This window comes from Phalacrocorax aristotelis, chromosome 2, assembly GCF_949628215.1.
Source record: "Phalacrocorax aristotelis chromosome 2, bGulAri2.1, whole genome shotgun sequence".
In the NCBI taxonomy this organism is placed as follows: Eukaryota; Metazoa; Chordata; class Aves; order Suliformes; family Phalacrocoracidae; genus Phalacrocorax; species Phalacrocorax aristotelis.
The window spans coordinates 25,375,866-25,398,855 of NC_134277.1; the positions used below are offsets into that span (position 1 = coordinate 25,375,866).

The 22,990-nt window shown below is 41.3% G+C and overlaps 1 protein-coding gene across 3 annotated transcripts in view; it reads left to right on the plus strand.

Moving 5' to 3' along the window:
* Positions 1-363: 363 nt before the first annotated feature.
* CDK14 (cyclin dependent kinase 14) overlaps positions 364-22,990 on the plus strand; it is a 325,979-nt gene continuing 303,352 nt past the window's right edge. For 2 of the 3 annotated variants that reach the window (XM_075082797.1, XM_075082796.1), the window contains exons 1-2: positions 364-1,057; positions 7,025-7,056. In XM_075082797.1, coding sequence (XP_074938898.1) covers positions 976-1,057; positions 7,025-7,056 — 114 coding nt within the window. In that variant the 5' untranslated portion in view covers positions 364-975. The remainder of the gene's footprint in view (positions 1,058-7,024; positions 7,057-22,990) is intronic. The other variant, XM_075082795.1, reaches the window with a different exon arrangement.

Below are 22,990 nucleotides of genomic sequence, written 5' to 3' on the forward strand. Positions count from 1 at the left end.
ACTTGCACGGGCCTTTGGAAGCCGCCGTCCAAAGGAGTGCAGAGGGTCCCCTCGGCCAGGAGCCGAGCCCCGCCCGCCCTCGGCGTGCCCCACACGGAGACTTCTGCCGGCTCGGGTGACAAGGAAGCGCATCGCCAGGAGACCGCGGTGCAATAGCTGGGGGCGCCGACACCCCTGGGTGGACGCGGTGTGCTCGTTCGCCGCTCCGAGCGCCTTCCGTGCTGCCCCCGTCCCAGGGGCTCCCGGCGGGGGCCCGCGTCCCCCGGCCCGGCCCCGGCTCTCCCCGCCTTCCCCCCGTCATGCCCCCGCCGCCGCCGCTTCGCTTCCCGCCCACCCCACCCCGGTAATCGCCCGTCCCGCCGCCCAGAGCTGCCGGGGTGCAGCCGGGGGGAGGACGACTGCGGGGCCCGGCTGCGCCGCCCGCCAGCGCGGGCAAGGCCGCCGCCTCCCCGGCCGCGCCGCGGGGCTCCCCTGCCCTCCCAGGCTCCTCCTCCTCCTTTCTCTCAGCGCACCCTCCTCTCCTCTCCTCTCCTCCCCTCCCCTCCCTCCTCCTCCTCCTCCTCCTCTCCCCCTCTCTCCTCCTCCTCTCCCTCCCTCCGCCGGTGCCCGCAGTCCCTCGCCGGACTTTCCTTTCACTCCTCCATCTCCCTCGGCGCTGCTCCGCGCCCCCCCGCCCTCCCCGCCGCGGCTGGCGCCGCCGGGGCAGCCCGGGAACCGAGGGCGGGACGGGGCTATGAGCCGGGCGGCGGCGGCGGCGGGGAGCCCAGCAGAACCAGCAGCAGCAGCCGCCGCCGCCACGGCGTAGGGCTCCTTCCCCGGGCGGGGCCGGGGCTGTCCCGCTGCGCCCGGCGGCTCCCGGGGCAAGGGGGTAGCCCCGCAGCCGGAGCCGGGCGGGGGGGTCTCTTCCCGGGAGCCCGGGGGAGCGGGGGGTGTGACGGCTAGCGAGCGGCGGGGGCTCGCCCCCCTATTTGTGACATGATCGACTCGCAGTCCGCCGAGAAGATCAGCAGGATGAAAAAGTTGCGGAGAACTTTATCGGAGAGCTTCGGCCGAATAGGTGAGTCCCGCACCCGGACCCTGGCGGTGCTGCCCGGACCCACGGGGCGGGGGTGGGGGTCCGCCGTGCCGGGGCCGGGGCGAGGGTCCCTGGCGGTGCCGGCTGAGGGGGGGGTCGCTCGGTTGCTTGTGGGGCGGCGGGGCGGTGGGTTGGGCGCTGCAAGGCTGGAAACACCCGCCCCGATGCCGTCCCCGAAAAACGTTTCTTGGGAAGAAATCTCAGGAAAATAACAGCTCTTTCCCGGCAGTGCCTGTGGAGCCCAGGCAGTGCTGCATGGGGCTGTAATGGAGTTAGCCCAAAATAGGCTAGAAAAAACAAACTATAAATGAAAGTTGGCTAGCGTGCCTCCATTGCCAAAGAGAAACCTTGGCAAAAAGCAAATGGCTATTTTCGGTTTGTTGCAGGTCTGGTAATTTATTTTTTGTTCGGGCTGCACGGTTTTTTTAAGTTGAGGCTTGAGATGCTGAAGCAGATAACGGCGGCCCAGTGATTTAGGAGGCCAGACAAAAGAAGTCTGTCTGTCATCTGCTGCGAAGTCTTATCGTTCTTTCACTGATATAAAGCATCCTGAGGTAGCGTTAAACGAACACTGCTGCCGAGTGTGTTATCTGATGGTATCGCTGCATTGCATTTGGCTTTGACACCAGTTTATTTCGCAGTTGTGTTTGTTACCGAGAACAATGCCAAAGAGTTCTGGCTGCTCGGACTGGTGTTTCTCTTGGTCTTTGGCACATGATGTTGTTTAATTCACTGTTTAAAGTGTTAATTCCCACTGACAGCGTCAACACGCAGCTGAGCAGGGAGAGAAGGTACCTTGGACGAGGTGTGAGGTGTCCCCGAGCTGGTCGGGCTTTGCAGCTGGAGGTAGTGCCAGACGGCCAGGCAGCAGCTGGGGTGGGCGACCGGACAGAGCAACCCCCGTCCTCGCAGACCCTCTGTAAGGGCCCTTCCGCAGCCCTCGCCCCTTGGTCGTCCCACTGGGACATTTTCCCTTGCAGCCCGTCTGGCTGGCAGACGTGGGTCAACTTTCAGAGCTGCTTTGTCCCAGTGAGAGGATGTGAAGCGTCTGCTCTGCAGCCGTGAGCTGTGGCATGTGGTTCTCCCTCCATAGCCCTACCAAGGAGGTGCACTAAAGTACATAGGCATTATAACTTATCACGTGCTGTGTATGCATTCAGTGTGTTACCTTTAGCTTTTAACGACTGCAAACTTTAAGTGTAAGGTAACGTTTGAAGTCGGGTATCCTACTGCAAGATGAAAAAGACTGAGAAAAAAAGCTTGTTCGTATTTGTAAACCAGAGAGTTTCAAGGGTAAATGCCAAGTTTCAGTTGTGAAGTGAATGTCGGGTAACAGTTGCAAACCTCTCTGTCCCCATATGAAAAAAGCTCTCACCTATCATCAGTCTTAAACTTGTAAAATTCATATAACTTTTTTTGATTGGGAAAAAAAAAGCAGTCAGGTGTTCGGTCTGTCACCTGTCTGTTTACATGTATATACACACGGAGAGACACTCTTATACAGAGCTGTGGAAAGGCTTTACTAATAGTGGAAGTCATTAACAAAGAGAATATTTTGAATGAAGATGTAACGGCGACAGTTCCGTTTATGTCTTTTGTTGTGGTGGTTGTTTTGTGATTAGAACTCAGCTGCTACCAAGCAAGACTGCTGGATCTTCTGGTGCTCTATTTTGACCATTGTTCTGGTAACTGTGCTTTGAGGAAAAAAATCTTCTAATTTATCAGCATGAGGTTTGAGCATAGTCCACTCCCTGATACCCAGAGCCACAGATAAGCCCAAGGAAAGCAAGCCTATGTTTAAAAACCTCTTAACTTGCATACCAGGAAATCCTCAGTTAAAACATGTACTATACTTAACTCTTACATTGAAACGAAGGAAAGAAAACCAAAACCTCATTAGAAAAGGTCTTTCTGGGTATTTGTTACTCTGGCTTTACAGATCTTTTTGGAAGAGCTGGTTCCTTGGTGAGATTAGCAAATTCCTAATTTAGTGGGTATCTAATCTGGAATTTTGTCAGTCATCTGTTCAATTGGGATTTATTATCAATAACTATGGTGATCTTTTAACTTCCCCTATTCTGCTGCAATTTATGTATTTTCATAGGTTTAAGGACACAGTATAGCATCATGAGCATAACCTTATAAATGATACAAGAGTAACATGGTGTTTTACTCATATAATTAGCGAGTCAAACTTCCACATGTGCAGTAGGGAACACCTGATGGCCACGGTTGGAATGGTAAGGCACTGCTAGGCCTCCCCTCTGTGTTGGCAGTATCCCAGCTGCCAAATACACCTCTTCCAATACTACAAGACCCCTTCATTTTGATACCAAAGTTTATGTTATCCTGTTGGTTGGGGGGTGATGGAAATGCATCCTAATTCTCATTGACAGCGTTGGTTTGGGTTGGGTTTTTTTTGTGCTAAGGCTTGTGGGTTAATGCTCAGTAAACTACATTCAAGACCCCGCAAAGCAATCCTCTCTATTTGAGAGGCTATATCAACAACAAAGTTCTAAGGCGATTTTTTTTTACGGTGTGCCGCAGTATGTTAAGTAATGTTTGAAGCTACTTCCCCACCATCTTTGGATAAAAGAGGAGGTGGTCTTAAAACCAGGTTAGTTGTCCCTGGGGCACAGCAGAAGGCCATTATTTGGTACCAAAGGTAGCCTCAAGTAGACTTGGACCATCTTCTTAAGTGTGAACTGATGCTTTCCAGCCACTACCCCCAGAGACTGGCAGAGGGTGATGAAGATCTGGCTGTATTATGCATACTCATCCTGCAAAATTATGATCCAGCCCATAACTCTTAAGAGTACCTAGCACTGAGAATGTTTATTTTGCTGAGCTGAAAAATGTGACATGTGAAATTGTCCATCTCTGAGCCTTTATCCTGAGTGTTTGCTTTGTGCTGCGTGCAATCTGGTAAAGGATGATACGGCACTGAGGTGTGTTGAAGGAAATGCATATGGCCTATGTTGCCAAACTGAGGTTAATAATCTAAAATAGCCAGGATGGCTTTTTACTGCAGAAATGACATGCTCACGGTTCTAGAAAAATGAACTGTCTTTGCAGCTAAAGCACCCTTTCTCCTGACAGAAGTTTCCTGATGTTTTCTGGGAGTGTCCCTCTTAAAATTTTACTCATTGTAAAGAACTTACATTACTAAGAATCTGAAAATTTTACAGAATTCTTTTTATTCATAGGCTTCTGCCAGCCTATCCATTTTTACACAAATATTCAAATTAGTTTAAAAATTCTTATTTCCTTGCTTACGTACTGTATTGTCCATATAAACAAACACATCATACTGTATGTTAACCAACTTATTGCAATTCAGTTGACTCACTTTATTTTAGTATTTAAAGCTTTATTAGGTTTGGTTCTTAGTTCTATGCTTTGATAATTATGTAATTAAAATTAATAATGAGTAATTTTATAAAATTATCATAATCTTTTTGTTATGTAAAGAGTTCTTGGCTATGCATTTGTTGATGTTCATATAGTACCTAAATCAAACTTGAGATCTCTTCAGCTCATGCCATTTATCTTCTGTTTTATTATGCGATCTTTTTAGTAAAAAACTAACACCAGGATAGAAAGAAAGAGGGAAAACATTGCTGAGATTGCTCACAGTGCACTGAAAGCAGTCTGTGGCCCTTCTCAGCATCCCTGGGCTTTGTTACTACCTCCTCACTAATGCAAAGGTTATCTCCACTAATCTGCTCTCATGTACACACACATAGCTCACATACCTGAGATAATGAGAACTTCATTTGTAAACAGTTTATTTTTTTTTTAAGTTCAGCAAAGCTTTTTTAAATGGTTTAAAAAGGAAAGGATTGCATTAATGAGAGAAAAAAACCATTTCTACTATAATTTCTTGTATAAAATATGCTGGTTTGATGATTTCTTTTGAAGATGCTATGTAGTAAATTGGTTGAGAGTGAAATTATTATTAAACAGAATTTGAATAAATGAGTGGCCAGAACTGTCATATTCTTATTTGTGGAGCTTCTTAAAAAAAACTCTTTTAGTCAAAGATAGAAGTTAAAGTAAAGACAAGCCAAAAATATGCAGTGGATCACAGGTAACTGTTTCTTGTTTTTCTGTTATATTGTGAACTTTGTTTGGTTATCTGTTGTTTGGCTAGTCCTGGCATGTTTTGGTCATGTGAAAATCTTGGATTTTGGTAAAGAAGAAATCTTGTCAACGTGACCTAGGTGTGACATGTACGAATTTATAGCTTGTATGTCGTTGTGACCTGAAAGGTGAGTGAAAAGATTAAAAGTGTGCTCTTAAAAAGTGTTCTGCATGTCAGGTTTTTTCTTTCTTTTTTTTTTTTTTTTAAAAAAAACTCTCCTGACTCATAGTTCTGGGTACTTGGGATTGGCAGCCTGAAAATGTTTTGTCAGGCCTTCAAAACCATAAAAATGTACAATGTGTGCTCCAAATCTCCTCAGCAAAATCCCAGTTTGGTGTTTGGAGGTTTTTTGGTTTGGGGTTTTTTTTTGGTTACTGAGCATGAAATCTAGATGAGTAATTGTAAAACACTAATCTTCAAAGATCTGAGAGAAGACATATTTCATGTCCAAAAGAAATGAGAATTTGAAAGCAAAGGAGGACTGGACAATCCCTGCTTTTTTGTACAAGAAGAACTGGGGTTTGTGCATTGCTGCCCATGGCAGAGGTGGTAGAGCTGCAGTACTTTCTGCAGAGGTGCCCTGCCTCTGTTATAGCTGTGATACAGCTTCTACAGTTTTGGGTGTGTGGTTTTTTTTTGTTGTTTTTTTTTTTTTTTTTTTTAAGATAATGATGTTGCTTCTGCAGACCTGCTTGGAAGAGGTGGTGGTTTAGAAACTACTAGCGATTTGAAGGCAGAAGGAGCATCTAAAAGAGCAAAGAAACTACTGGAGTCTATATCCTCAACTGTGCTAGGTGCTTTAGTATTTATCCCCTGCAGAAGTAAATGTGTTTTAAGTATAAGAAACATTATGCTGCTTAGGTGATGAAGAGGGAATGTTCTGGGGCAGTACTGCACGAACTGTACAGTCATTCAGGTGACCCCCCTCAAATTGCAAATCCTCATGATTTAAACTGAAAAGAAATAGTGCAATCATCAAGGAAATGGTTTGTCTTATTTTAATTCTTCTAGAGAAGTAAACGAAGAGCACTTTCAGGTCACAATGTGCAGTACACAGTCCCTGGTTCATCTGGTTGTGGTGTACAGAGAAAAGGAACCAGTCTCGTACCTTAAGGCTGACAAAGTTCAAGGGAGATTGGGAGAAATTAATATTCTTTACATTTGAAAGATATCCAGTATGCTAAAGGAAAAATTTTCATCAGCTTAATCTTTGCTGCAGCTTCAGAACTGTTCATGTCTTTATCTTCTTGCTTTACCAGTTCACATGATTTCTGCCCTGTTTTCCTCTTCTTTGTTTGTTGATTAATTGCTAGTTAACAGTGTAGGAAAGACAGAAATATCTTCTGCTTTAGTGTAAGTCATATTGTAAAAAAAAAAAAAAAGTAAAAAGAGCTTCTACAATGCATGCTATTTCATAAAGGTTTAGTACTTGACAAACTGAATACATGGTTAGGTGTTTATTATACTTTTCCTTTTTGACGTTCAGTCAGGCTCTCCATAAAGTGTTTTCACACTCACTAGGAATTAAAAAACCCCAACAACTTGTGAACTCTTATTTTCATTAATCTAAGAGGGTAACATTTTTCATAAATACTTAAATTTACTTTCTTGGAAACACGCTGTGCAGTCCTACATTCCATTTACAGAATCAGATTTTGAGTATGAAATTGTTATTCATGTCAGCCTGTTCTTTCCTATTATAACAGGCAAATGCTGCTCTGTTTTTCTCTTTTCTGGTGTTAATTACTTTGTGCTCATTGAAATGCAGTACAGATAACTATTTCTTTTTTCCTTTTATTTTAAAGCCTTGAAGAAAGAAGATAGCAGCTTTGATGAGGTAGGCTGAATATTTTTGTACCTTACATAGTCCAGGTATACCTTAGTATTTCTCACTAGTCCTAAAGGAAACCCATAGATAGTAGTGTTATGGTGTGCATATGTGTTAATACATGCATATTGCTCGAATATATTTTCATTTTCCATATAACTAGCAGATGAATTTGTTGGTCAAAGGCTCTGAACGGAATGCTTAGGGTTTTTTTGAATATTATAAAACTGAATGGTGTGTGAAAAGTGGTCATTTAAAAATGTTCCATGCAGAGAAATGTTACTTGCAGAGAAAATACTTTATAGAACTTTACCCACGGTAATTCTCATAATTGTAGGCCTGTACTGTAACAGACAGTGAAAAAACATTGCTCTTGAGAGAACACCTTACGTAAAGTGCTGCTGCATTGGCTTCTTGCTGAATGTATCAACTGAGATAGAAGCTTCTTATGAAATTAAAAAAAAACCCAACCCAACACCACAAAAACAGCAGCTAGGTGTATTGGTAAAACTGATGCTTGATTATTCAGTGTAATCAGTTTGGGGTCCTTGACCTGTCTGTGATATGGTATGTGTGTTAATTTGTAAAATATTCTGCTCATAATTTGTGCTTGCTTTTACTTACGATAAGGTTTGAGAGGTTCAGGTCAGCGCGAGTTGTCCTGCAGTGCATGTTTACGCAGGAAGAGGTGTAGGTCTTGGTGTGATGAGTTGTCATATTTTAGTCAATGCTTGCCTTGTACTTCCCTCTGCCACCATAGCTGGAAGCAAATGGATATATTTTCATGTGTTGATGTTACCCTTCTGGCATTTCTGTGTTTTCTTCATCATTACATGCTGTAAGCTTAAATTCTTGGCTGATTACAGTGAGATAGCTGCTGTGTAATGCCAGATGCTAGAATAAATAAATGATGATGTAATGTCCTTGATACTGGGTCAAGTCAGACTTCAACTCCTTCTAAACAGATTGCACTGAATTTTACACCCCTCTGCTCAAATTCAGTAACCGCGATATAAATGTCTTGCGCTTTTCTGATGGGTGTTGCAGAGACCCGTGTCTCGGCTCGACCCCTCTCATGTCTGGAGTGAAGGTCCTGGGGTCGGACTCTGTTTTCAGGAACTCTTGTCAGATCATGCAGTGGTCCTGACTATTGTATTTCTCTTGTAACGTTGGTAGAATTTGATTTGTCCCCAAAAGTTACAGCCATGCGGATACCTGGTTGGTAGATGCTGAGTCCTGGTCTGGTTTTATGCAGTACTTTCTTCTGAAGGCTGCAGTGGTGTATTTGTGCTATAACCTACCCAGTAAATACGTGGTATTAAATTAGATACAGAATTTGAAAGGATCTGTAAAAAAAATTGCTGTCTTATGAAGCTGGCATTTATTCTGTCCCCTCCCCATTCCCAGAATTGTTTATCTACAGGTTGTATGCATTTTATTTAAGCCTAGCTTTCTGTTTGAACAGGAGACAACTTGAGCAAATTTTTTGTTTAATTTTAGGGGGTTTGGCGAGAAAATAAATCTTTCAAATATGTTTTTAATGGAATCTGACAGATTGTTGATGTGAATTACTGCAGAGGTAGCGAGACAAAGCTAGTGGGAAGGGTACACAAAAGAAGTTTCTTCCATCTCCTGTAAACAGGGAAGAGCTTGATGTGACATTAGCATCAATCAGTTCCATAGTTTCAGGTGACGCTTCTTAGAAGAAAGAACAGTGTGCTGAGTTTTTATGTTGTCCTTGTTATCTCTTCAAACTCAGCTCAATGGTTCTTGGCAATTATCTACCCTAAAGAGTGAATCAGAGAATGGGCTGTACATTGTATCACTTAATTCCTTTCTTTCCAAACATCGTTCAAATCAGAAGATAAAACAGTAACAACAGAGTACCTGATTGTAATGATACATTTTTCTAAGGAAGAGAGTATCTCTGAGCAGAATAGTGGGCACATTTGTTGGTCTCAGTAGTGTTTTTCAGGATAACCTTCTAAGACCGTACTATGATATAAACGGAAGGCAATCTAGTCTTCTGGCTAGTATACGTAGTATTGATATACCAGGGATGCACTTAAGAAGAGGGTTATGATGACAATAAGTGAGATTATCAGATGAGAAGGAAAGAGAGGATATAGTTGTCCAAACACTGTTTTACTTCAGCTTTGTAGGTCTCCTACTATGAAAAATGATACAGTCAAATATTGAAACATAAATTGCATTTAACAAGCAGCATATTCTCCTTGTACAGTTAGTGAAAAGATAGTCTTTCTCCTTTCATGGTGCTGAAAGATGCTGGCCTGCTCCAGTACCTACTGAAGTCAGCGGGAAGGTTCTCAGTTTTGTCAGTAGTTTGTGGGTTAGTTTCTTCTATCATGAAATATCAGAATTTGTGGGTGTGGGTGTGTGTGCAGGCTGTTCTTGCCTGTTTTTGAAGTTAGTTTATTTGAGTGGGAGAGAGTAAGGCATCTTTTCCTTCTGTCCTGAAGTGCTGCTACCTGCTCTCTGAAGAGGGAAAACGGGGAGGGGGGGGACAAAAAAAAAAAAAAACAACAAAGAAAGAGTTGTCCTCCTTTTCAAAGCAACTCTCTGAATGTAGGTGCTGGCACTGGAAGCATCTGTTTCTTTTAGGCAGAGCACTGTTATCTACTCTGGATACCAAGACAGAAGATAAACACCTTTGAGGAACAGTGTTACATACAAAGAATAGTCTATCAACACATGTTTGGCCCTTGAACGAACATTTTGTTTGTGCTCCAGTAGTTTTTTCTCTGACAAAGTTTAAAGTAATAACTTCTAACTATGCTGGGTTGCTTTGATGTCTTTGGACCATTAGTATAACAATAGCATTTGTCCACTTTGTCATATAATGGTGGAATTATCTACTTTTTCACTCAAAAGAATGTGATCAAGGCCAATAACATGTGGCTGAATTGCAGCATATTTGTTGGAATGACAGTCAGTGCTGAGGTTGTGACTAACCTCATCACAAGGCTGGTAACCCGTTCCTTCGGTTAGCTGCTTGCTGTTATGATTTATTTCAAGGTCATTGTCAGTCAGTCTCGAGCTGTTGGTTCTTGTCCTTCTGTTAGTGGTTTCTCTATGCACTTAAATAATGGTTTAAGACCTTCAGTCATATGTATGCACACCAGGTAAATTAATATCAGTGTCATAATGAAATCAAAACAAAATACTCTTAAGACTCAAAATCAATAAGAATTGCTGTGATCATTGCTTCTTCTGTGGTGGGTTGTATTGCTGCTGTTTAGTTATGTTTTAGTGTTAATTTTGCCCAACATCAAGAGCACCTTATTTTTTAAGGTCACCTTCCTTACGAAATTAGGATATTGTGATTGTGCCTACTGCATATGTAATACTTTCTGACTCCATCTAGTAACTTTGAAGCTGTCTGACACTAGATGCCTAGATGCTTGGCGAAAAAGCATGTGAGCTGGCTGAGGGATAGAGATAAGAATCTCCTCTGATGGAAAAGCTGGAATGCAACTTCTTGTGAATGTAGGAGAATCTGGTTGGATGTGTTATGAATACTCTGACCACAGTGAAATCCCTAATACTCATCTATTCCTTACTACATTTAGTGTCTCCAACTCTGAGGAAGCCAAATTTCATTTATTTCACTCATGGAACAATTTCTGTGTGTTTGAAGTGGAAGTGTGTGAAAGGGTAGGGAGTTTTGCCAAGTTACTTCTTGGTTCTGTAATGTGCCTGCTCCCATAGTCTCTTTCTCTCCCTCTCTCTCAAAAAAAACCCACAAACAACCCAACCCCCAAAACAAAAAGGCTACTCCCTCTGTGGGATGTTGCATGAAAAATGTCTTGGTTTAAAGGACCCCCATCTCTGAACCAGAATTCTTGTGTAGAGAATGTTTTGAATTTGAAGAGTTAAAGGGAAGGTTGTGGTTGGGGAAAAAAACTAGAGCTCTGTAAAGAATGAACAAGAGGAATGTGAATGCTGTAATGCAGGGGGCATATAATACACTAAATAACATTTGTGCATTTTTTTTAAAGTTTTATTTGTAGTAAGCAGCTTGAGAGAGAAGTGCATGTAGATGTATAGATATGGAACTATACCTTCTCCTCCTGCAGGAGAGGATCTGGTTTATGGGAGATGGAGGAGAGAGAAATCTAGCCCTTCTTGAGACTCAGTGTTACTTTTTGTAGGATCTTGGAATAAATGTTGATTATTTCACTCCTGGGAGACTTCAATGGGTGGGGTTGGTGTGTGACAGATTTAGGGAAGAACCTGTGATACAAAGGATTTTGGAAGCCTGCTTGTTGTCCCGTCTTCTTGGGTGCAGTAATTCTTTATTGATCTAGATACAGTAAAATGATTACAAGCCACGGCTGAGCTGTCTGCTTCTTGATGTCTTTGTTTATATTTAGCAAGCAGGAGACTGGTGACTACTGAACTGCTTTATGTTGTGATGCATGGTATGTTGTGATGGAGAATTTCCAGAGAAGTGGTTAGGATAAGTGTTGTATGGGTAATGTTTATAATACCTTTGGGGTGGGGGTGTTACCAGTGCTGAGAACTTGGGTTTGACTTAGGGTATATGATGACTTTGATGCAGCTTTCATCTGCTTAATGCTGGGACAAGAAGGTAGTCTGTGGTCATAAGTTGTGACATGTGCCAGAAGGCTGATGGGAAAGAGATGTAGGAAGTAATGTTAGAAAAATAAAAAAACCCCCTAAAACTAAGTTTGGAAAACAAACATAGAAGCATAGGTGTCAAAGCACTTCCTAAATAATACCAGGGAGCTGGGTCAGAAAATCTTCATCTGGTGGTTTAAGTTATTTTGCCAAATGTGTGCAAAGGTGCTTGAAGTGTCTTGAGAAATGGGTCTGCTCAGATGTATGTCAGCAAGCAAATGAGAGGAAACATAATTCGAGGCAGAAGATAGCAACTCGGTTTTGGAAGCTGCTGTTTGTGAAGTGTTACTTGAGACATGACACAGACAAATTTTTTTTGGGGGGAAAGAGGGTGGTAAACGCTGAATAATGTAATCTGATGCCTCCTATGGGAGACCCATCTTCATTTATGGAGTTTTTGGATTCACAAGGTCCTTTTGTGTCAGAGATCTTTGCAGTCTGGCACCTTTTGGAGGGAGGATGGGTGGGGATAATGTTGTCTCACAAGCCTTTCCATTACAGAGGAGATTTCCCAGGAGATGTTTTGATGGGTTTGTGTTCTACCACTCCTGACTCCATTTCTTCCTCCCCCCGGTACTGTTCAGTTACACTGCTGAGGATCTGGTGTCAGTCCAGTGGTTCCCTAGCAGCAGATGGCTTAGACACCAGCTTGCCCTGCAGATTGACTGGTCTCTGCTGCTGTGTGCCATGTCTTTGAGGCCATTCCAACAAATCATGAATCTGAAATGTGTCACTCGTTCTTAGGAGTGGTGTGTGACATGAGTGTGTGTGTGCATTTTTAGCAGAATAGTGCAAGCACTTCAGGTCCTACAGAGCCATTCTCAGCTGCTTAAAGAGAATAATTGTTTCCTCAAGATGAGGACTGATAATACTATTAGCAAATGTGCTTTAGGTGAGTGTGAGAATGAAGAGCATGGATGGAAGAGAGCAAATACTGCCCTTCTACTGGAAAGTCTCAGCTTCCTATTGGATCAGCTGTGGGACAGATGTGCCTTTCATCAGTCTGTAAAAATGTTGGTTTGTGAAACATCCGGTGGCTTAAAAAAACCCCAACCCAACCCTTGGACAGCCTTGCTTAATTTTGCAGAGAATTACTGGTATTTATAGAGCGACTAGGGATTCCTGTCACTTCCCTGTGCTGTGTTGCATGTGGAAGAAAGTCGGGTTCTGGAAGGCAGGAGGCACTTCAGAACCAGGCCTAGGTGACCCCAGTGCAAACTAGTAAGTAATTGAGAGGTGCCAGGAAAGCCACCAAGAACTGACTGCAGAATGGCTGCTGTGTTGTGTCTGGTTTCAAGGCTTTGAGGCAAAACTGGAGACCATGTGGAAGGTTTTGAAATTTTCTTGGCAATGACTTTTTGCTCATTCAGAACAGGAATTGTTCTAATTGTTGAGCGATAAACCTGGGCTTTAGGACACCAAAATTTGAGAACCTTTCTACTGTGCTCAGGGAAGAGTTTTCATCTCAGAGCATCCCTTAAATCTGTTGAGTGGCAGTGGTTTGACTTTTTGCCCCAGCCATCGATGTGTTCAGTTATACATTCTTCTGCCTGGCATGTTGACAGCGGATCCTGTTACCGTTCAGAAAGTGTATATTATTTTCATGGGGTAAGAAAAATGGTTATGTCAACTGTGAAACTGCTTACTCCCCTTTTCTGCCTTCCCTTCTCCTATGGACTCTGGATGGAAGAAGATGGGTTCATGTTACTAGTTAATATGTATGTGTCCTTTGATTAATTTTTCTTTGAAAATGGATGGAGCAAAGGAGCTGAACTTGGTCTGCATCCATGTCCACAGCAGTGACTTGTGAGGATCTGGCCAAAACACTGACATATATAAAAGCTTCAACCTCAGTTCTGGTCTGCAGACAAATGTTTTTACTATCAGAGAAGCATTGCAAATGAAGATGAATTTCCAGACCTACTTCTCTCACTTGTGCATGCTTATTTTTGTGTTGGATGTTTCTGTTGATCAGATGAGAGGATATATGCATTCCACAGATGTGGAGTCTGAATGCAAGCTATTATTATTTCAATGAAGTATGCTTATGTGTAAATCCTGCTGTTTATTTTCTTGGGATACATGGGATATAGCAATTTATTGGTAGATTAAATAAAGTAGAGTAACAAAACAGTACGTAACATACGGGATAAGCAGCTTCTTGTTCTTGGTCTTGTTGGGCGATCTCCCGGTTGCGAGGCAAGAAGTAATCTTGTGACTTCCTTGATGGGTCTGTCTCCTCCATCTTCTTTGTACTTAGACCTTATTGCTTTTTTTTTCTTTCTTCCAATCCACACTACTAACAGAAATATGACTATATCTAAATCTTCTTCTCATGAGAGGATCCAAATAAAAATGATTTCTGTCTCCTTTTTAGCTTTACTGAGAAATTCTGCCTGTATGAAGCCTTGCCTGCAGTGTGTCACTGTATCACTGACAAATGTATATTTGCAGGATCTCGTCCACAGTAATCAAGGTTCTGAGCCATTTGACATCTCTAGCTATTTATTTGGAAGGGATAAGAAAAGTCGACTGCAGTCTACGACAAGTTTATTTAAGGAAAACATATGCACAAAACAATGTCATTTTGATGATATTAAGGCCTAAAGAAATTGTCATTGTCTTACATCTGTTTCCCTATATAATCTGGTATTTGTTTATCCCTTTTCTCTTTCGGCAAAGTTTTCTACTTCAATGCCAGTTGAATCATAGTCCTGCTAGTACTTCTTTTGTACAGCAAAAGGTACAGCAGTTCTTCTTATCAAGTTTGAAAATTCAAACACATTATGTATATTTGTGTATTATGCAAACAAATAATCACCAATTCCAGGTAACAACTGGGATTACTTGTGTTTGGACTCTCCTGAGGCAGTTACTTAATCTGAATTAACTTTCTCTGTAGGATCCAGGTGTTCACCTTTTTCAGTGTTGAGGAATGAAAGCAAAGCTACTAGCTGTAAAAGTTATTCGCTGCTGTGCCAGCCCAGGAAAACCAGTGGCTTACGGTATTTTTCGTGCTGCCATTTGCTCAGCAGGGCTTTTCTTTGTACATGAACTTCTTCTTAGTCTGACAGCTCACATATACATAAAGATGTTCTTCCATACATACATGTTTGAGGAGTTTTCCTGTTTCTTTTAGTGAGAGTAAAATGAATTTGTTACCTGTGGATTGTTATTTGTATGTAATTGCACTCAGTGCTATTTTGATTTAATGGATCTTTGTCTTCCTTTTCTTCCCCTTGAAACTGCACGTTCAGACTCAGGCACGGTTGTGGCCACGGTGATCCTGAAACTGTACATGAGGCTTGATTCATGCTGTTCTTGAACTTGTTTTCTGAGTCCCATCTTGAAGATTCAAGTCTGAAGGAATTTGTCTGAGGTTGCTTGCTGTGGTTAGTTAGGTCAGATATGCCCTTCAGCTTTGAAATCTGAAAGACTTTCTGTTATCTCAAGTTATGTTGCAAGAAGTAGTGTAGTGGCTAGGATTCATATCTTGGCTCATAATATTTTTCTTAAGTTAATACCCTCTCAGCTGAAGCATTTTTCCTGACTGTATTGTCAGGCAGTTACAGAAAGCAGTTAGAAGTAGAACGTATTGAAATTCATATAGAGCTTGATCAGTGTCCCCTTCTTTATCTCTATCTCTATATTAACATACAGTGATTGTTGCTTTCTGACAAAGAAACAAGATTTTAATGTTATCTCTTTGGGAGCCCTTCTGTGCTTTTTTTTGTTTTGTTTTGGAAACCAGCCACACACACATCACCCCCGTCTCCTATGGGGGCTGGTTTGTCTAACCTCGTCTGTATCTTTTGGAATTAGCTGTCCTCTTACTATAACAGTTTCTGGTTTCATTTTAGTTATTTCCTTCTATCAAGTGTGGTGACAAAAACTGCGTCATAGTCCAAATGTGGTGTCAGTAGCTGTCGGTTGACTCTTAGACACTCATAGTTTTTTGACACCCCCCCCTTACTTAGTCTTAATGTAATTATAGATATTCATCATTTATCTCCTGTTTGTCTTGTTCTTAAGCTGGTATTGTTTCTGTCTGTGATGACAAGGATGCTACTGAAGTCCTTGCCAGTTGTCGAGGCAGCTGCAGGGGGCATGGGACCACAGCCAGGTGGGAGCTCATGTCCTGAGTGGGCAGGGAGAGAAGGGAGCACCTGTGGGCTGGCTGGGGCTGTCAGACACTGGCAGAAGCGATGGAAAATGTGGTTTGGTGGCTTTGATTTATTTATTGGCCTTCTGAACAGCCAGACTTATTAAATCATCTCCAACCTGCTCTGTTTTTCCGATGCCAATTACTGATGCAGTCTTACAGTTAAAATAGCAAACTACGCTTGCTCATAAAAAGTTAGTTTTTCAGCTTATCCATGTGAAGAATGATGCTGGTTCCATTTGTCAGATTCATTATCATTCTTACCATGCCTGGCTTGCTTAGATGTGGGAAGTCTCTCATGACTGCAGGTTTGCTCAGTTTGGAGGGAAGAAGAGTTGCTTGGAAAAAAAAAACCCCACCAACAAAAAAAAGCCACAATTTATCCTGGCTCCTCATGCACAGAGAGGAACCAGATAGAAACAGGATGTTTGTTACAGGCATCTCCTGCTGACCTTGGAGATGCACAGAATTCCAGAAACTAGAGGACAGCATCTGGAAAAACACTTGAGGTTTTTTTTTTAGTTAGTTAGTTATTAGTGTGGTATGGCGCAGTTAAATGTGGTGTGTCTGGCCATCATGACGGAAGCTCAGAGGAGATAAAGGGGTATGCCTAATTTGCTAGCCCTTCAAAAAAGCATGCTGTAGTACTTCAAGACTTTTTCTGTTCAAATCAGTAAGGAAACGGTATTTTTATCTTTGAAAGTAGGTTTTCAGTACTCAGGAGCTATGAGTTAGACTAAGTACATATATTTTTTTAATATCTCAAGAACAGGTCTTTTCAGTGGTGTGGACAAAATTCTTAGTCATGCATTTTATATGGACATTAAGATAATGGGCTCAAACTATGAGCTTTAACAAAGTGATGGTATCCAAGAAAATGCTATTTCAGTAGTAAAAAATTCAAATTACTGTTATGAAAAAAAGTTTTAGCATATTTGAACAAATACTGACAGGGAGCCTGGGACTCTTTTTCTGAAAGTTCTGCCTTCTGCATTAATTTCAGTAACATTCTAATTAATTATTTCATTCTTGCAGAAGTGGAATGGAAATGATGTAGACTTTTACACTCGAAGTGATGTTTCATTTTGGCGTCACCGGTTAAGCTTCAGAGAGGACACCTATGTGAATCACTGCCCATAGGGCCTAGGAGAGCTCTCGAGTATATTTAATACTCACTGATGAGGAGGTGAGTCCAAGAGGTGATTTCAAGAGGCTGCTGGGGTTCAGTGGTAATGCAAGACTTCGGAGCAGATGTTTGGCTCCTCGCCCTGGAAACCTATGTGAATTGGGTTTATTTTATTGTTAAAGTTTGGAAGAATGCCATGGCTATCTTCCTTGCTCAGTTTCTGCCTCTTGTGAAAATTGTAGAGAGAAGGCATCTTGGAAAGGAAGACAAAAATGGAAAATGTAGTTCTTTTTTCTTTTGCCAAAGAACATAGATGGAATTGGAGATATTCAGTGTGAATCTATTAATTATACTCTGAGTTTGCTTCTTAGCCTTCCAAATTTCAGATGTAGATATCAAATCAGTCAGAAGCTAGGCTGAACTTCCATGAGTCGCAACCTCACCGTTTTACCACAGGACCGATAACTTGCACTCATGGTCTGTGAGTAATGGCAAGAGCCACTCTGAGAGACAGCATCCAGAATAAATCCCGTGTCTTCCACCATAGCCTTTAACTGGGTACAAGATGATATTCTGCCTGGGGGAAAAAAGGAGACTCAGTCTCTAAGTCCAAGCAACACTGTTTCCTAAAAATTTACTATGCTGGGGTCTGACCAGCTTTGAAAAAAGGACCTGAGGATCCTGGTGGACACCAAGTTGAACATGAGCCAGCAACATTCCCTTGCTGCAAAGGTGGCTAACGGTATCCTGGGCTGCATTAGGAGAGCTGCCAGCAGGTCAAGGGAGGTGATCCTTCCCCTCCACTCAGCACTAGTGAGGCCACACCTGCAGTACTGTGCTCAGTTCTGGGCTCCCCAGTACGAGACAGACATGGACATACTGGAGAGAGTCCAGAGAAGAACTGCTAAGGTGATTAAGGGATTAGAGCATCTTTCCCAACAGGAAAGGCTGAGAGAGCTGGGACTGTTTAGCCTGGAGAAGGCAAAGCTCGGGGGGATCTTATCAATGTCTATAAATGCCTGAAGGGAGGATGTACAGAAGACAGAGTCAGGCTCTTTTCAGTGGTGCCCAGTGACAGGACTGGAAGCAGCAGGCACAAACTGAAACACAGGAGGTTCCCTCTGAACATCAGGAAACATGTTTTTACTGTGAGGGTGACCTAGCACTGACAGAAGTTTCCCAATAAGACTGTGGATTCACCATCTGTGGAGATATTCAGAAGCCATCTGGACAACCTACCCATCCTGTGCAGTGTGATTTAGGTGGCTCTGCTTTAGCAGGTGGGTTGGACCAGGTGACCTCCAGAGGTGCCTTCCAACCTCCACCATTCTATGATTCATTAACTTTATTGTAGGCTGCTTTCTTTCTGCAATCCATTTGAAGCTTTTTGTGTAGCTTGTGTCACAAGCAATTGACTTCTTGTTAGTTTTGTCATTTATGAACACCAATAATATTTTAAGTGTTTCTGTAAGGAGAGGTGATTTTCTTCATCTGTAATTCTATACAGTACGTTGCAAATAATTGTGGTCCAAGTTCTATAAAGAGGTACTGTTTCAAACCATGTGTTTATAAAAGTGTAGAAGAAATCCAGATGTGAAGATTCTCTACAAACATTTGTAATGAAGAGCTTATTTTTAGAAGCTCATTCCTATCCACTGCTCATCTGCTGAAGACGCCTCTGGAGAAGTCCTTCTGTTTCATTCTCTCCCCAGACCCCTAACACTTGGTACTCCAGAGCAAGCAACACAGAGCTTATTACTGTTTTCTGAATTTTTCCTTTTCTAGAAATCTGTACCTTTGCATCTTATCTCCTGTTTACATGAGGAATTCAGAAAAAGGGGGTCTTGTGCTGTTTGCTTTTATTAATATGCATAATATATATATATTTAAGCTTCTTCCCTCCCTACTCTTCAACTAGGTTAGTTTCAAAAGCAAAAGGCTCTGAGGGAGTAACCTGTAGATGGAAACCACCTGTAATAATGAACCTCTAAAAGAACTACATACTTCCAAAATAAGTAAAGCCTCTTTCCTCTGGAATTATTCCTTCTTAGCAGACTTGTGCAGACATCTTGGGGGTCCTGACTGATTTATCCGGAAAGAGGAAACATTTGCTGCCTAAAGCATGAGAGTAAAAGTAAGCTTTGTCAAATAAAGGGAATTTTGCACACTGTCTTGAGTTTTCCCCTTCTAAAGGACAGTAGTAAAGTTGGGGCAAGGACAGTGTTAGAGAAAAGCAAGCAACTTTATTCTTTTTCATGTCTTGATTATTGTAGCGTTTTTAGGCAGTAGGGTGAGAGGGGAGATACTGATTTTTCACGTGTGGTTCTTCCTCCTAAGGGAAGGGGAAATATCCCGTCACAATTATCACCTGCTATATGTGTTTGTTTTCCTTGGTTTTCTCATTTAGTTATTCTTTAGATATGTTTCAACCTCTTCTTAAATACACATCATGTGGAGATGTATGGAGCAAGCCCAGGCTAGTTGAAATCTCTCAATTCTTGATCTAACGTGTGGCCTTTAAATGCTTCTTATGGTGAATTGCTCTGCTTATGGGCTTGTTCCTGAAATGTTTCCAGTTCTGGAGTTGGAATTAGGATAAAAAAATATCCTGTGGAAAAAATAGCTGGGGAACCAGAGTCTAACCAGAATTACTCATTTCATCTTACCAGCTGTCAACAGGACTCCTGTTTGCAATCTGGCTTTAACACTTCAGGGTCTAACACTTGATTTCTAGGAAAGAGTCTGTGAGTTGATGATGATGATAAGAGGGCTGTATTCTTAACTTGAAAAGCCTGTGTTGTACATAAAGCCTTTTTTTTGCTTATATATAAGGCTGCCATCAATGTCAACGAAGCACACTGAATGACCTCTCCTTTTGAAAGTGTGGCATACCTTTGTTTCCATTTTCTGCCTAAGATTGGCACGTGATCACATATTTTACACCTTACATGATCACAGATTTTGCTGCTTTTTTAAACACAAAGTTTACCCTTTACTTTAAGGGGTAAACTGCCTTATATTAACTTGCATTTGTGTGGAATTGCCCCTTATATGCTCTTACTGTGGAGTACATTTTGTAATAGCAAGACATCATGCATCCTGCAAACTTGTTCATGAAGCTCTGTCCTGAGCACCAAAATTCAAAGTTCAAAAGATTGTGCTCATTATGCTAAAAAATGGTACCCTTAGGCTTCTGCTTGATCAAACTTGGGGATGTTTTAAAACCGGGCCATAATTAATTGTGCAGTAAAACTGAATTATTATTAATTTATGTTTTTAAGAGAAGGGACTAAATTATGTTCACTCTCGCTGTACAGTTTTGGAAAATAAAAATATGCATTAATAAGCAACATGTCTGTTATTAATTAATGATCCCCTGGAGAGTGTTTGCTCCCAAATTAGCTAATTACTATGTAAAATAGTAAAAAATTAATCCCAAAACACATAATGAAAAATCAGCTATGGGTTAGTGAATTGTGGTGATTGAAACAGATATATATATTTATTTTTTTTTTTTAATCTTAATGGCTAAAGTTAACAACCGAGACAAATGATAAAATACAAAACAAAACTCCAGTGTTGAGGTGCATTTTGGCATTTCTAATTAATGAGCTCTGTGCTGTGCCACTAAAAATACCATGAAGCTCTCACTAGACTTAATATGAGCTATAAACCTATTGTTTACCCTTGATTGAATTGAAAAAGAGTATTGATTACTCTTTGTTTTGTTTTTTATTACTGTGGAACATCTAGACAGGGCCTAAATGTTAGAGTCCTCAAATTCATGATTTCCTACCTTTTCCACATACTTGTCCCTCTTTAATCTTCTGCTGTGTCTGTTGTTTTTCTCCCTTTTCAGAAAGACTTCCAGATCTCTTGAATTTGATCACAAAAATACATTTCAGTAACTTACTGTTCTGTTAACCTAGATGGGGTCAGCAGTTTAAGTGCCCTTTAATAAACAGGCCACCATGTGTTTCTCAGTTGGATTCATATTATTGGTAACTGGAGTAGACTTTAGTATTTGGTTCCTAAATTCTTTATATTTGCAAAGCATGAAATGTACTCTGCACAGAGCGCCTCGCTGGCTTCCAGGGAAATATACGAACACGTCAAAAATTTGAGTACTTGTAGAATCAAAGCCTTGATTTGTAAAATGATACTTAATAAGAAAAATGGGCACAAGCTAGTAATTTTCACGCTGAAAACAGTCGTTATTGCTCAGGTAAATATTAGCATTGATTGATTTCTGACAGGAGGTGTAGAAGTGATTAACATGACAATGTGCAAATCATGTCATAAATATTTTTGTCCTTTGCAGCTGCAGCAGGCATGTAAACTAGACTTTCAGGTTTCTAGGTTGTTTTTTTTTTTTTAAGAAAAAAGTGTGTTATAGAAAACTTGGGAGAGAAAAATTAAATTATTCAATACTTAAGTTTTCCTTATGAAGGCTCTGTGTAATGCTTTTGTACTATTTAAGTGAAGCTTTGATGAATGTATAAGTACCTCCCCCCATCCCTTTCCTTCCCTGCTCCTAAATTCTGTTCTGTATGCTTTAATATTAACAGATGAACTCTTCTTTAGGCTTCTTCTCAAAAAATGAGTTTTCTAACTCACTCTGCATAGCCCTTTATACATAATAAAAAAAAAAGAACTGGTTTTAAGTAAATGTATGTTTAAGAGGTAACTAAGGACATCAGAAATAGTCATAGCATGGACTTTCAATCTTTAAAGTTAATGAGTTAGAAATACAAGTCTGTTTTCAAATATAAGTGCAATTTTGATATTGGTTCTAAGCCTATTCAAACCAGTTTTATCTAAAAATGAATGCAAGTACAGAATAAATTAATTGCTGTCTCTAAAATGATATATTCAAACTACAGATATCAGTGTTAGGCATGGTGGGTCTTGCTTATTTAATCCAGTCTTTATCTGTTACACATATTGTATGTAAACTTTACCATCTTTAGTTGATATAAATTATTTCCCTCATGCTAACCGGAGTGATTTGGGAGGGGAAGCTAGCATTTGTGTTGCTGGGATATGCTCAGCTTTTATAGATAGGAGACATGCTGCCCCCCTCCTCCTCTGGTTTTAACTTGAAGATTTGAAGGGGTTGGAGAGGTGACAGCAGAGGGAGTCAATGATGTTCCTTTGCATACCTTTACAGAAGGGGTCAACATTTTGTTCTTTGCTCTCTCTTTCCCCAGTAATCTGTCAAGGTGCCTTCTGGAGTCCCTCTTGGAAAGGCTTTACTAGAACTGGAGAACCCAGGTAGAGCAGTTATGGGGATATGGAACAGCTGTGTTGTAAGGAGGAATCTGACAGACTAGGATTTTTAAGCCTGGAAAAGGCCACTGCAGGGGAATATGACAGATATACAAACTATAAATGATGTGGATGAGGTGAGTATAAAAAAAAAAATTAATAGGATGGAGGGAAGTTTTCTGTGGAGAGCTTGATCAAATTGATCTCATTGCCTGATGTTGCTGTCTCTGCCTTCCTGCAGTAAAAGTGCTGCAGGGCTGGTTCTGAAGGTAAAAGCCTTTGCGGAATTTCGGGTGGGGGCGATTTTTCCCCAAGATTTGGGAGAGCGAAGCATGCCTGGGCAACAGAGCAGATGTTGGAGGAGGGGACAAATGAAAAACATCTGGAGGTGACTCTCACTGGAAGGGTATGTGCACTCTCTTGACAGAAACCAGAGTTTATCTATTGAGTGACAGAGAAAGCGTACCAGGCTAAGTGGTTTCACTTAGCCAGTGTTGGCATTCTTATATTTGGGTTTCATTGTTCAGAGCTAGGGACATGTGAAAATCTCAGTGGCATGGTAATGTTTCTTAAGGATAATTTTGTTAAACAATACTACTTCTGCCAGCAAAACTCCAGGCATAGTCACAGCTTTGTATTGGTTCATGTTTTGTAGTTTGTGATTTATCTTACTCAGATGCCTGTCATAAATAAAGACAAGAAAATAATTGTTTTTGCTGAAATTA